The 16430-nt window shown below is 32.0% G+C and overlaps 1 protein-coding gene across 2 annotated transcripts in view; it reads right to left on the bottom strand.

Annotated features, from left to right (window-relative positions):
- Positions 1–4218: 4218 nt before the first annotated feature.
- Positions 4219–16430, bottom strand: part of LOC148612120 (endoplasmic reticulum transmembrane helix translocase-like) — a 43437-nt gene continuing 31225 nt past the window's right edge. For both annotated transcript variants that reach the window (XM_088593250.1, XM_088593249.1), the window contains 5 exons: positions 11146–11342; positions 8703–8845; positions 7621–7732; positions 6100–6243; positions 4219–5016 (listed from right to left, as the gene is read on the bottom strand). In XM_088593250.1, coding sequence (XP_088449376.1) covers positions 4909–5016; positions 6100–6243; positions 7621–7732; positions 8703–8845; positions 11146–11342 — 704 coding nt within the window. In that variant the 3' untranslated portion in view covers positions 4219–4908. The remainder of the gene's footprint in view (positions 5017–6099; positions 6244–7620; positions 7733–8702; positions 8846–11145; positions 11343–16430) is intronic.

The following is a 16430-nucleotide window of genomic DNA, read 5'->3' on the forward strand; positions in this document are numbered from 1 at the left end:
AAAAACAGTGTGACCATATGATCAATAGTCATAACAACCAAATGATAACCGATACGTAAGTTTGTACAATGTTAGATGATTTGAATAAACTGGTTGAAGTACCTAAAAATGTGTTAGATTACTGATGTTTTGTTTATCGATTCCTTGTATTTTTTCATATATAAAAACATCAAGCATTTTGATTGGTTGGAATTGAAGTTTAGGAGGGATATGAGGAAAATCTCATTTAGTGATTTTTTTTTTGTGACTGGGGTCTGGTAATGACTTGTAGTTTATTGAGATCATATTCAAGTTATATTGATCCTATAAAGTAGTGGGCTTAAGGTTTTTATAGTTGTCCATCCATTTAACTTTTTTTTCAATCCAGTCTGAATATTTAGTTCTGAAATGATCTTTATTTGATGGGAGTATGGGGTTTAAATCTCAAAGATAACTCCTATTACACATTTCTTCTTGTGTATATATTACAACCTAATTATCAACATATGCCTCATTGAATTAAGACAACTGACAGTTTGGACTTTGTTTGTCAGTCTTAGAGTAATCCAGGGAACCAAGATTCTAGCAGAAATCAAAAGAATGTAATCCAGGGACAAAGCCCAGACACACACAACAAAGAACATAAAATTACCGAGATAATACATACAAAGTAACAAAAATAAATGAGCAACTCGAACTCCACTAAATACTCAGAGCATGGACCAGGTACACTGGCAGGGTAAATATTGAATGCAGATATCCTGTTGTAATATCTTATTGATGTTATTGCTCTGAAAACAAAACCCAAGAGGCATTGCGTCAGTAATAAAAGTCAGAAGAGAGAGATGAAATGAAGTTAAGCAAGTAGAGAGAGAGATTGGTAAGGTTTGTCTTCCATGCTACATGTGCATTAATCCCTACTGGTAAGTCTGTATCATTTATCTTTCGTCTTAGATTCGATTTTATAATAAAAAAATATCTTGCCCTAAGTTTATAGGGTTATAACACCAATAAGATATTACACCTATTGCAAGAACAGTAAATAAAAAAAAAAACCCTCTTTAATAAGAGTCATAATTTCATCAAGGTGAAGGGGATTGACAAGAATGACATGAAATACTCTGTTGCATTGTTTTATTGCCAGTTCAGAACATTTATTAAAACACATGATGAAGTATACATAGTGAATTCTCTTTCCTATCCACTCTCACAAAAGTGAAAACTTCTTGTTGCTGAATCCCTTTCTATGGATGTTTTCTTTGTGGATCAACTTGTGCATGCTTTCTTAGTTTGTTTAAACCAATATGTAATATATTAAGGATAGATTGGCACAGATAGAATTTCTTTCTGGTTTGCTTTTAATCTTTGAAATTTGGAATAAAAAAAGAATATTTTTTTTCTTTTTTCCCCGAACTCCTTTATTACTTTAACTGGTTCCCAAATCACTAATGGGATATAATCAATATATTTCCTTTCTTTAAGAAAATTGACAAAAATACAGTCTTTGATACTACCCTCTGCGTAAACCTCTATTTTATTGTATAAATGCACTATTTTGACATAAAACCTGTGTTAAAAGCTTACAAAACCCCAAATTTAGAGTTTATAAGTACATATGGTTGCCATTTTGTATGTTTTAAGTGGAAATTCTCATTTAAAATATGATTACAGCTAAACTGATGAAATGCATATCTGCACTTATGTATAAGGAAAATTCTCCACTAATGGAGCTGCTTAACCCAGCACTCCACAGTTCAGTTTTGCACTTTTGGCTAGGGATGAAAAATGACATTAATGGAAACCTTTGGTTGCTACAGTGATTAAAAATGAAGAATCTATTGTTGGTAAAACATTTTCTGAAAAAAGGGGACTTCTAAAAGTATTTTGCAATGTTTCATATATTTTCAATGTTGAAGGGGCTTTTTTCAATGACAATTTGACTTCATTGTGAAAGTAAAAGTCAATTTTTTACCATGCTAAATTTGATAAGTGGCTTACAAAGTGAAATAGCTAAAAATCTAACCAGCAATGCCCATATGAGGAAGGGGTTTTCCAAGGAAAAAGTTTTGACAATTTCAGGGCATGAAATAAAAATTTAAGATATTTTGTGGGAAATTTGATATTTTTAAACCTGATTTTATTAACTTTTTTGCAAGTTTTTGCATATTTTTGCAAGGTTTCTATGGTAATCCTATTTGTTGTGGGTAAATTTATTCCAGAAAATTTTTACTGCATTTTGAAGGCCTTGGCTTGAGCTATTTTTACATATATAGATTTACAGATGCTTGACAATTTTTCAAAGTGATAAATGTTACAAAGCATTAGATTACAATACCAAAATTAGGCAGTTCTACAATACTATGGAGTGCTGGCCAAGTTACTTTGATGCTTACATGAGATTGAAAATGCTGAATACAAATGTTCCAATGATTTGTAAAAGTTGTGTCCCTTACCCTATAGTGTAGGTCTACCTCCTTAAGCAAATGAAGACCGATTCTATTCCCTAAATTTTGCTTTATTACTCACTGTAAAAATAAAGTATGATGAAAATGCTAGAGTACTGACATTATAACAGAATGCAGAATTTAAAAAAAAACAGTTTACCTGTCCCAGACAACAGGGTTGGCAAAATACAAGTAATGACATTAAAGGTTGTCCTATTGCCTGCTAGAAGTCAAACTATCAATTAAACAAGATAAAGTTATATCATACTTGCCCATAGGACAACCTAATCGTTTTCATTTTTAATATGCATTTACTAAAGGACAACCTATATTTCAATTTGGGCCAATAGAATTTTTATCAACTTGCCCGAAAGGACAAGTTTCATAAAATGTTAACGTCATACCCTGTAATATTCATACTGTTGCCAATTTAAGCAAAATTACAATGTAGAATATATCATATTATGATTGAAATTAAGGTCTAAAACTATGAAGTGTTAGGACCCTTGCATGTACTGCTGAAAAATATTGCTGTTGAAAAATTACTAGCACCTTATGGAGATTAAGCCCAAAGGAAAAAAATGCAAAGCCAAGCACCACATACATGTTTCTGATATGCTAAATTTGTATTCGTACTATATATTCCTTAGTAAAACATTCTTACTCCAAAAATGTTTCTGGTCTGGCCTGGGTTTCATAATCAAATCTTTCCCTCAAATCCTTGAGTTTTCTATCAAATATTCATTTTCAAGGGTTTTGATTGATCACAATTTGAGTTCAGGCCTGGATTTCACAAAAAAAAATAAAAAAATAAAAAATAATAACCTCAAAATGAAATTTCCTCAAAAGACAAATCCTGGATTTTTTCTCAGATCGTAATCTCAAGCAATTTAATTGGTTGAATGTATGATAAGTAAGTACTTTAGGAAAATATGTATTAAAAATATACCTCAAATATTATGAAATGTAATTGACCAAAGTTTGGTTATATTGATAACTTTGTCAAACCTTAAATACAAATCTCAAATAAACACTATTCCTGCCATGCTTATCTCATGATGCTGGGAAGAACATAAAAAATGGACAAATTGGTAAAAACATTGAACAATGCAACAGATTTATCAATGTGTGATTCATAATAAGCTTCCAATCCCTAAAATCAGAGAAAACCTTGCATTCATAGAATGATTTTTTTATGAGTATGCAGATCAATACAATAAGTTTACATACATACACAGAACTTAAATAGATGTAAATTGTAAAATAATTCATATAAATAGGAGAAAAATGTATAAGAAAAAATTGACAATCTAATGTACATGTACCTATTACCAGTAGCAAAGCATGTACTAGTATTATATATGACCATTCCTTTGATAATATTATCATCAACCATTTTCGATTAGTCAATTTTCCATCTCCAACTGACAAGGTGAGGGCAAGAAATGCGATTTTGAGCATTTGAACAATGTTAATCTACTGATCATGATCATTTTGTCAGTATTCTTTTATTTTAAACAATAAATTCCTGTCTCTCTGAGGAAAAATATATTACTTGATATAGGAAAATTTCCAAAAACAGATAATTTTTTTTTTTTTTTTAAATTCCTACTGAATATTTCCATGTTAGAAGATTAATGGCTTAACAGCTTTTAATCCTACCAGCCACATATGAGTCAAGAATGAATGATAGCCAATGCTCCCTTGATACTATTGTTATCTATTCCTCAGTCTAATCAAAAGCTCATCTTGCAGTGCTCCTGGTTTTCCAGTTATGGCTCATGTGAGACATTAGTTTTTTATTAAATTGTTTTTTTTTTTAATCTGAAATAGCCATATATTAAAACAGCAGTAACATTACAGTGTTTTAAGTACAAAATTGAAATAGCAATGACCACAAAAGGTCCATGACATGATTACCAAATCAGTAAATGCCAAATCAAATGCACCTGCAGAGTGTGCCAGTTTGCAAGAATGGCAAGCCCTCACATGCATGGTTTACAGAGATAATTTCTGAAGAGGATGCAGAAATAGGTAGAAAAGTTAATTTAATCTACAATAAATAAAAGAGTTGTGATAGTAAAATCAGGGCTTAAGGAGGAAGACCTAGGGTAAGGGACATAACTCTTGAAATCAGTGATATGTATGTAAAATATTCAATTTCACCACAGCCTATCAAGCTTTCATTTGAAACAGAATGAAACTAGTCCAAGTTACTTTGATGCCTGCATGAGATTGATATAAAATGCTGAAAACAATGTTTCAATGATTTGTAAGAGTTGTGTCCCTTACCCTAAGTCTACCTCCTTAAACAAAGGAAAATATACTGACTATGGAAGAAAATCATTCTTGGTCTAAAAATTAATGATTGAAAAATAAACCGTAACCAAATTTAGATAAAACTTGGTTCATGTCTGAACACACATAGTATAAAAGAAAATAAATAAATGTCTGATTTACATTGAGCACCATACATTCGATACAGTTATGTAGATCTAAGTTTGCCTTTCCCAAATATAAATCTTACGACTCTGTCAATTAAAAATGATCCTGCAATATCTGCAGCTAAAATCTGTAACACTGTATTTCTAAACTGAAATAGAAAAAAAGAACATCACATCATAAACAATTTCTGAAATTGTGAATGTGTTTTTCAAATCAAATTTGTTTTTTCCTTTCAAAAAAGGTATGTCTCCCCTAGTTCCATGAAATGTAGATAAGCTAATCCTTTGAGGTAGTATTGAAAACTGAGCATCTGTAAGTAACACAGAAAAACCAGTTCAAACTTGCAACTCAAAGTGCTAAAGCAATCTACAAAGACTATTTCAATACCTGCCAAGTTTCATGAGATTCTGTTGTACATTTTGGGAAATGTCTAATTTTCAAAGGGATATAACTCAAAAAATTAAAAGGATACAAATTTCTTGAAATAATGCACATTTACATAATTTGTCCTTACAACCATAAAATTTGGTTTAACACCTTTTGAGGACTAGTGCATGCAACTGCTTCAAAAGTTTATTTTGTGAAAATTCAAAGTACAAAGGAGGAATACGACTACAAAATTCAGCAAAAAAATATGCACAACAATATCTCATATCTTACAATATATGAAATTCGGTAAATTAGTTTCTGAGAAGTTGTGCATACATAAGTGTGACCAAGACCAGTAATTGAATTAGTTTTGTTCAATGTTTTATTTTTATACAATTATCCTATTCATCAACAATTAAATCTATACAATAATCATGTTTTGAAATGCTTACATTGTTGTATTTTAATATTATTTCCAGTTACCAAAAAGAAAAGAAATAAAAAACTTACCTTTCAAAGAATGATGCACTGAATGGTTTTGGACATTGTTTTAATTGTTCTATCAATAATGGATTTTTCGATTTTTCTGACACTGTGAACTAGTATGAGTGTCACAAAAATTATTACATAAACAGTAACACCACTACCAGTACTTCAAAATATTTATGAAAATATAACCCCCTCCCCCCTCAAGAAAAAAGAACCAAACAACTATACAACATTTAAAATTCTAGGTTGTTTTTGGACAAAAAAATCTCAAAATTTAGTGAAAAAAATTTCTCCACGTATACAAACTAAGCTGTTTTAAAAATGGACAAGTGCAAATCTGAGAGTAAATAGGATGGCTCAAAACCTTACTTACCTCTGGTGGTAAATGGACTAGTTCAAACTGTTCTGAGAATTCTGGGACAACACCACTGGCTAATGCAGTGATAGCTCCTCCAGAAATAAATAAACTATACAATAATGGTTTGTTTTCTGTTAAACTTTCCATAAAGGGTTCACCCTAAAAATTAAAAAAAAAGTTATGTCATATTGTTCATGATTTTAAAAACGAGAAATTGAAGTTAACCATATTTTGGATGCGAAACTATAATGATAATATAGAAAATCAAATAACATTTAAGTGGCTCAAACAGGAGGAGATTCATGCATGCCAAAAACGCAACAAACTTAATTTCTTATTCAGAAATAGTTACAGACCACATACCAGTAACAAGTCTTAGTTTTCCATTTTATAAGTGTTCACATTAAATGTTTTGGGATTTTGGAGTATCTGAATCATTCCACAGCTGACACTGAGATATTTTTATGCCAATAATTGGTTGATGCACTTTGAAATAATATAATATAAATTGTACTTAAAATTTTCAAGAGTAATCATTCTTGATTTTGTTTGATTGGGTTGAATTTAGTGGAATATGACTGTATGGTTTTCTCAAAAATACAGGTCAGAATACAGAAAGAACTATCCTAAGGTGAAAATATAACATATGTAGAGCATAAAAAAGCATCATTTGTTCAGAAGATTTCCTACACACTGAGTCACCTCTACCATTAGCAGTGCCTGATTTTTTATGGAACTGGTACTTAATACTTGCATGATCAAGAAAACTGTTGCAGATATGTTAATACCATATACTAAAAAAAAGGTCACACCAAGACCCTGCTTGTAAAAAAATGCCTTGCAGGATGCAGCCTTTCCCTTTTACGGTCCCTAATTTCAAAATAGTATGGGCTAAAACCCATAAATTAAATACTAACTATTCACCTACTAATACTTCAATTAATGCACAAAATCCAAGTGGCTATGTAACGAAAACGACACTGACAACAATGACAGGGACAACAGCGCAATACCATTCCACGACCCCAAACATTTTCTGACAATAAAATATCATTCAAGGATGCTTTCTATATTTGAAAAGATCATTATTTGATCTCTGCACCATTGGATTTGCAAAGAAATTTTTCCATAGAATCTTAGAAAATGAGGTTTTTGACAGAGTTATCTGCCCTTGAAATGTTCATTTTCAATGCATTTCAATGACTTTGTAACTCAATGGTCCAGCATGATATGGAAAATCTTATCTTTTTTACTTGATTCTGAAGGTGCAAATTGTCAAACTACACTATCAAAATGATGGATTTTTTCCTACCATATTTCACCTACTGCCTGATTCTTACAGGGACTGACATTTAAAACTAGAACTAACTGATTACATATTATTTATCTATGTTTCTATATTGCTTCAATAACCTCAAAATAAGACACAGCCTATCAATTTTTGTAAAAGGTTAATTTGAATGGTTTTAAATTGACAAGAAGACCCAATTTACTGTAGCGTGAATGTCTTGAAAGTAGAGGACTAACAGAACTTACTCTATAATTAACAGCAAATGTTGACACTTGTAATGCCATGGATATAATATAAACTGTGGTATTCAGTAAACTTGGAGAAAACTTCTTTTCTAAATCTACAAATTCTTCATCACTGAAAAAAAAAAACGAAAACAAGAATAAAATGATTTCATCATAAATTTTGATGTGCTTAATGTGTGACATTTTCTTAATTTTAGCTAGATGTCAATAATGTGAAATAGGCCCCCACCTATGTGGCCTTCCATTCTGGACAACAAAAGTGGCCTGATGTAGTATATGATTTTAGAGGGGGGTAGATAACCTCAATAATAAAGGCAATGTATATTTAGAGCCTGGGTTCATTTCATAACAGTTTCATTAATGAATGGACTAGTACAAATCAATGTTAAGGAGCTTGAATTTCAAATTTGATATAAAGACTACATTAAGTTCCACTGCCATTACAGAACTGAGCTTTGTCTCAAATCCTGATAGTAATATGGTTTAAAAGCCTTATTTTCAAACCTTTGACATTATTACATTTCACATCATCTCTTGTCCTATGAATTCTAATTGAAACTAAAATTGTCAAAAAAGTGATAAGTGAGACCTGACCAGGACTAGAAATTGAATACATTGTAATATGGGGAATCAAATCAGTAAATCACTGCTTTGGATATCCATGATTTATAACAATGATAAACTTAAGTACCATTCTGTGTAAGAATCAGGCAATGAGTGGCAAATCATATTTCTCAATTAAGTCTTTTTTGCCCTAAACATATTCAAATACATCTAGAAAACAACTGAAAAGATATTCAAATTTATCCAAAAGCATTGGTGAGGTAGATATTTTTTGACTGCTTACATAAGGAAAAAATTTTCCCGCCATTTTTCCATAGTGCATTTCAACTAAATTTGAGCTAACAATATCTTAAAGAGGCAAACTGTACAAACACTTTGACAGTAGTTTCCTGATGTTATGAGGTATGAATACTTGGATAATGCATTAAAATCTCTGTGTATTTTTTCTTCATGTGCCACACCTTTATACACATTTTGCCTGATTCTTAGATGGAGTACTTAAATGATATCATACGAACCTAGGTGGTGTCAGAGCTTTTGCACCTTGTACTAAATATACTAAACATGAAAAATGAACTGCAAATTGTAACAGAACTGTGACTAATGTGTATACATTGAATATATTTGGTAGAGGTCTCTCCTTCGATAGTGTTTTTAATGGCTGAAAAAAAAAAGAAAGAAAAAGATTAGAATACTTAAGCAAAATGTTTGATGAATAGTTTCACTGAAGCACATGATACACTGGTAAAAAGATAGGCATATGTTAATTATAGATACAACATGTACATGTATGTGGAGTGACATTTTGGATAATGAACCTAACAGAGCTGTGCTTTAAGCACATGATACGCCTGTTGCTCTTTTTAACTTGTCCGTATGCTTTTAATGAATTTATATGATCAACTAGAAATACTGTGAGACCTGTCAAATACCCTCCCCCCTCTGAAAAAAAGTAAATAAAAAATGCACAAATATTTGCCACTATCAAAACATATGGTCTATTCAACGATTTTTCAAGAAATACATTTCCTTGGCCGTTTCCACCTTTTTTTAAAGAGTAAAACTTCATAACACAGAAACGTAAAATTTGACATTTCTACAAATCAGAAGGGAGCTTACTTTAATAGATATGAACAATTCACCAAAGTTTTATAAAAGTTGGCGAAAGTGGTTTTGAGTTATTGTCCAAGAACATGAAAATCCCCCTTTTTTTAAGTATAGAAATTCATAGCATGGAAACAAAAAAATCAAATGGGAGCTTACGTCAATAGATATGAACAATTCAAGTAAGTTTTATAAAAGTTGGGAAATTGTTTTTGAGTTATTGTCCGAAAACTCGAAAAATCCCCACTTTTATTAAAGTATAGAAATTCACAACATGGTAACGAAAAATCTGAAATTTATCAAAATCGAAAGGGAGCTTACGTCAATAGATATAGACAAATCACTAAAGTTTCATAAAAGTAGGTGAAAGGGTTTATGAGTTATTGTCTGAAAACTTGAAAATCCCCCTTTTTTTAAGTATATATAATGATATTATGGAAAAGAAAAATCTGAAATCTATAAAAATCAAAAGGGAGCTTACGTTCATAAATATGAACAATTCACCAAAATTTTATTAAAGTTGGTGAAAGTGTTTTCGAGTAATTGTCCGAAGTGTGGACGACGGACAACAGTATACCATAATACGTCCCGTCATAGACAGGTGTATAAAAATGATATTTATATAGATTGGACAATAGAGAATCACAGTTTATTGACATACTGTAAACATATAAATTTTCCCTGTTGTTTATTTTCCCAGATTCTGTGCAGTGACTATATTTGTGGGTTCCAATTTTTACAATTTCAAAACTTTACTACAGTCAAACTTTGGTAGCTCGAACTCCACGGGATCACTGAAATGTGATCGAGTTATCGGGAGTTCGAGAAATTGAAGTTTGTATATTTCCAAATCTTTTTTGGTGCCGGTCCGAGTTCAACTTTATTGTTAGAAACTGCCTGCTTCCAACGAAGTTGTGTTAGTTCATGGATCTTTTTCGTTCGCTTTCGGATGATTATGTTGATTTGTGGAGATTAAAAATGCTGTGTTTACTTTTAAAAACGTTCAGAGTTTTCTTTCATGCTTTTATCATACCGACTTCGGAACATTCTCGAACTTCAATTACTGTTATGTTAAAGATCAAAACTACCTAATTAGTGATGACTTACCTGTAATTAACTAAAATGACACTGTTTAAAGATAGGGTTTCAGTTTTTCACACCTTTTATTACCCAAGCTGACAAAATTGCTGACGAGTTAGAGTTAGTGAGGGTTATTCTCTAAGATTTATTACTGAATGAACCGACTAGTCAGTTCGAGTGTTCAAGAAATCCAAGGTTATTTATATTGATTATATAGGAGAAAATTTTCGTACTTTCCGAGTTCGAGCGAATGAAGTTCGACTGTAGAGTAATAAAGTGTTAAAAATCAATTGTGTGGGTACTATTTTTCACACTTTTCTGTGAAAAATGAACTTACCCTAATAAGTTAAAAGTAATGGTTAAAGAGAGATAACCTTGGTGTTTTTAATTGAACAAACATTATAGGCTTTAATATGTTGATATTGTAAAATGTATAGATTATGTCAATGAAGAGTAATTTTCAAATAGAAAATTACAGTTTATTGACATAACTGACAAAGTTTACATAAATAGTTCATTTGTGGTGTAAAACAGAGACAATCCTAGTCAGTGTATTTTACTAAACAAACAATACATGCCAGGAATGTATATTATTTCAAAATGAAATAATTCCCAATAACAAGCCCCACATATTAAAAATGCATTTTAAAAAAAAATTCAAAAAAACATCTACTCTAAAAAGTATTCAATAAATAGAATAAATATCTCCTAGTCAAAGACCTGCATGCGTATTATAATTTCCTAAAGTACACAGAAAAGGGGGATAATTAGACTTACCTTTGACCGAGATATAAACAGGAAACAACCAGCCAATAGCAGTCCCTGCATAGTGGCTTGACTATCACTGAACTTGATACCATCAAGATACAGTACACTCTGACTGTATGCAAGGATCAGAGCATTCAGGGCTAGGATTTTAAACATTTGCAGAGTGGTTACCAGGGTACATCTTCCTTGTTTAATGATATGGCACACTGAAATAGAAAATCTACAATCAAGAGCACTGATTTGTTCAGTAGGCATACTGTCAAATAAACAATACTAATTATGTCCAAAAAAATGTCAAAAACACCAAAATTCTCAGCACAACATTTCTTTTAACTTAAGATATCCAAATAAAGTTACAAAGCTTGGGTAACAAAGCTGAGTCTTTGCAACCTTGAACATATACAATTTCACAGTGTTTCATAAAAATACAGTCTGTATGTGTATGGGCTTGCGGACAAGCAAAAACCAGGATTAGCTAAACACTTTCTACATCTCGCACACATACATGCTGTCTTTCATTATTAACAATATCTTTCTATGATTTTATCCTATGGAAAAGCAATGAAACTGTTCATGTTTAATTTATCCCTATTGTGTCCAGCCAAATTATTTTCAGAGCGTAACTACACCAAATGCATCCGCCGCTTCATAGAAATTATCTATAATTAAGGGCTTGGTCATAACAATACTAATACAGTGGAGCCTCTGAAAACCGGCTGCCCATGAGACCAAAGAAATCGGCCGGTTTTCAGAGGTGCCGGTTTTCGGAGGTTCCGGAAATTTTCGTATCCGTTCCGTATATGGATACCGGAAGTACAATGTTATTGATCTTGTGATCGATCCCCTATTGATGATTATCTGATTGCACTGTTTGTATGTTTCTACACACATTCTTTGATAGGTATTTGTGTATGTTTGTGTTCAAATCAAGAATAAACGTAAAATTTGTATTGTTGTTTTTAATTAAAGAGTAAACGTACTGTTCAGTATTTTTATATTGTTGACAGTTTAGTGATGCGTGGCGTAGTTTATTGACATTGTCTTTGATCTGTGTAAAGTTTTTAAGGTAAACTAGTCACCGATGCCTTTGTTGACTAAAAATACTAAAAGATGAAGATGTGACTGAGAAACTAAAGAAACAAATCAAAAGTGAAATAAAAATGTCTCTAAACCAAAAACCCGACTAAATACCAAGGTATCATGACAATGAATCCATATAGACAGTATTTTCTTATTGTTGCAGACAACAGGGTCAGTCTGAGTTCAAGATATAGATAAAGAATACTATGTCCCTTGTACATTTACTTCATATATACGTTCACTTTTCAATTGCACTCCATAAAAAAAAAACCTATACATGTACAATCATATTTATTCAGTGACATTTAATAACATAGATAAAGATTCTCATATATAAAGCACTAATAAAATTGAAAACAAGTTTTACAGTTAATTGTACATTTAATCATCAGTCTAACAAATTACACTTTAAAAAAGTCTACAACTGATACCTGTTTCTTTTTCAAACACCTTTGAAGAATTGCGGTTTCACTTTTAGAGTTGAGTTTTTGCGCAACACTGAGAAAATTGTCGTCTTTTACAGTTGCAAATTTCATTAAACGTTTACTGAACGCTGTTATCTCATCTAATGTCAATTCGGGTTCAGATGTATCAATTTCTGCTGAATCATCTTCGGACTCGCTTGCATTATCATTTGTTGCTACCGATGAATGTGTTTCCACAAGATTCTTTTCTAACTCGTCACTGTCATCTTCAATCGGAATGTTCTGATCAAATTCGATTAAGGTTTCACGGTCAATGAGCGCAACTGAACTTATCTTGGCGAGCTGATTAAGAGGAATATCGTCGTAGGATTCAACTTGGTCTATCTTAGCGACTATTAAAAATGTTACAAGGTTCAAAATCTGAGCAAATTTCTGGAATACGCGAGCGATATTCATCAACAGTTTCTACATTTACACCGGCACTTTCTCCACTAAGCCAGCACTCCACAGTTTAGTTTAGTTTCCCACTTTTGGCTAGGGATGAAAAATGACATAAATGGAAACCGGTGGTTGCTATAGTGATTAAAAATGAAGAATCTATTGTTGATCAAACATTTTCTGAAAAAAGGGGACTTTTGGAAGTATTTTGCAATGTTTTATATATTTTCAATGTTGAAGGGGCTTTTTTTCAATGACAATTTGACTTCATTGTGAAAGTGAAAGTAAGTCAATTTTTCACCATGCTAAATTTAATAAGTGGATTACAAGGTGAAATAGCTCAAAATCTAACCGGCGATGCCCATATGAGGAAGGGGTTTTCGAAGGAAAAAGTTTGAACAGTTTCAGGGGATGAAATAAAAATTGCAGATATTTTGCGGGAAATTTGATATTTTTAAACCTGATTTTATGAACTTTTTTGCAAATTTTCGCATATTTTTGCATGGTTTCTATGGTAACCCTATATGCTGTGGGTAATTTTTTTCCAGAACATTTTTACTGCATCCTGAAGGCCTTGGCTAGAGCTATTTCTAGATATATAGATTTACAGATGCTTGACATTTTTTTAAAGTGATAAATGTTACAAAGCATCAGATTACAAGACCAAAATTAGGCAGTTCTACAATACTGTGGAGTGCTGGCTTAAAGGGAGCTGCCTATACCCCTACACATTTAAAAAATTGCTTTACTTCTTAGAAACTAGTGTTTTTATGCTATGCTTTGATACAAGGGTTAAAAAAATGTAACTTATGGTATGGACCTATGTTGTTGTTAGCTAAGAAGTCCCTAGCAACCAATTATGCAGATTTTTTGCAAAGTTAACAGAACAATCATTGAACTGATTCATGTTTGAATATGGCTCTTGCCATCACAAAGAATGAAATATATTTTTAAAAGCTAAATATTTGCACAGGTTACATGTAAAATAGTTAACCGGGCAACTTTTAAGTGCACAATAAGCAAAGGTTTAATAACCTTAGACCTGGAGTGGGCTTTTTAGTGTTTGGTTTTCAGTTCATTCAGATTTCTGTGATTTTTCATGCGATGAGCTTCAAATGCACTATTTTGGCATAAAACCGGTGTTAGAAGCTTACAAAACCTCAAATGTAGGGTTTATAAGTATACATAGGTTGTGATTTTGTATGTTTTAAGTGGAAATTTTCATTTAAAAGATGATTATAGCAAAACAGTGAAGTGCATATCTGACCTTAGGTATAAGGAAAGTTCTGCACTAATGAAGAGGAGATAGCCTAGTATGAGAATGCCTCTAAAATTGTTATCAATTGTCCAATTATGATAAATTTGGTATCATTTTACTCGTAAGAAGGTAAGCTTTCAAGAAATAACTAGAAAATTACAATATTTAATATTGCATTCTGCTTAAGCCAGCACTCCACAGTTTAGTTTAGTTTCCCACTTTTGGCTAGGGATGAAAAATGACATAAATGGAAACCGGTGGTTGCTATAGTGATTAAAAATGAAGAATCTATTGTTGATCAAACATTTTCTGAAAAAAGGGGACTTTTGGAAGTATTTTGCAATGTTTTATATATTTTCAATGTTGAAGGGGCTTTTTTTCAATGACAATTTGACTTCATTGTGAAAGTGAAAGTAAGTCAATTTTTCACCATGCTAAATTTAATAAGTGGATTACAAGGTGAAATAGCTCAAAATCTAACAGGCGATGCCCATATGAGGAAGGGGTTTTCGAAGGAAAAAGTTTGAACAGTTTCAGGGGATGAAATAAAAATTGCAGATATTTTGCGGGAAATTTGATATTTTTAAACCTGATTTTATGAACTTTTTTGCAAATTTTCGCATATTTTTGCATGGTTTCTATGGTAACCCTATATGCTGTGGGTAATTTTTTTCCAGAACATTTTTACTGCATCCTGAAGGCCTTGGCTAGAGCTATTTCTAGATATATAGATTTACAGATGCTTGACATTTTTTTAAAGTGATAAATGTTACAAAGCATCAGATTACAAGACCAAAATTAGGCAGTTCTACAATACTGTGGAGTGCTGGCTAACGGTAAACGCTTTAATAGCATGGCGACTCTTAAATTTTTCTAACCACCTGTTTGAGGCTTTGAAATCGGAAATGTCTAACTGACTGGCAAATTCTAAGGCTTTGCTTTGCAAAATAGGCCCGGAAATCGGAATAGCCTTGTCTCGAGCTTGACGGAACCAGTCCCACATCAGATCGTTCAAATTGTCATGTTTACTTTTGTTACCAAATCTAAATTTCTTCAAATTGTCATTGTTATCATAATTTGCAAGATATTCTGATTTTCTCTTTAAAATATCGGAAACGGTCGTTTTTCCTACAGCGAATTTTTCACTTAACGATTTCTGAGATGGTTTTGGAAAACTTTCAGATTCTTTGATTAAATTAATTTTGTCTTCTAGCGTTAATTCAATACGACGACGTTTAGCCGGCGGTTTTGACATTTTAGCAGTAATTTTAGATTAAACCAGAAGCAATGCAAATTTCAGAATGATTTGAAAATTGTAACACCGGCTATTTAAGGAAAACCATTTTCAAGCCATAACTTTAATTTCATTTACTCATTTTACAATAGAACACAAGCGGTCGGCACAACCTATTTTGAAGTTTTCATTTTCTGTTTTTCATAGAACACAACCGGTCGGCACAACATATTTTGAAGTTTTCATTTTCTGTTTTTACAGAATCGTTTGAAAATGTGGTTATCAAAACAATTTTTAAATTTAACATTTGTTAAAAAGTTAATTACATATAGGATCATGGTTATTGCCCTCATTATCTGTGATAATTAATGAATAAAAGAGTGTCACTCCTTGTTAATGCCAATCAAGATCGGTGTTAGCCTTTTGAAGTACTGATTTATTGATCTTACCGTGATTGACATGTTTACAACATGTTACACGGCTCATTGATTTTACTTGTCGGCAAACTTTTCACCGGTTATCGGAGGTTAATTTTTACAAAGAAATGGGTTTTGGGACCGAATTTTGCAGCCGATGTTCGGAATTCAGAGGGGCCGGTTTAGGGAGGAAATTTTTACTTAATTATATAGGGGAAAATTCCGGACCAAACTAAATGATCGGTTTTCGGAGGATTCTGGTTTTCAGAGGGGCCAGTTTAGGGGAGTTCCACTGTATGTAAATGTACACAAATACAATGAATACAGCACAACATATTATTCATCAATAAAGAGCCTTATGAAGTAAATAATGAGCATCCATTTCATTAAGTGTCAGTCTCTGTAAGAATAAGGCAGTAGGTGAAACATAGTATGAAATAAAA

This window comes from Perna viridis, chromosome 7, assembly GCF_037379345.1.
Source record: "Perna viridis isolate PV_CMFRI_1.1 ecotype Kerala chromosome 7, ASM3737934v1, whole genome shotgun sequence".
NCBI lineage: Eukaryota > Metazoa > Mollusca > Bivalvia > Mytilida > Mytilidae > Perna > Perna viridis.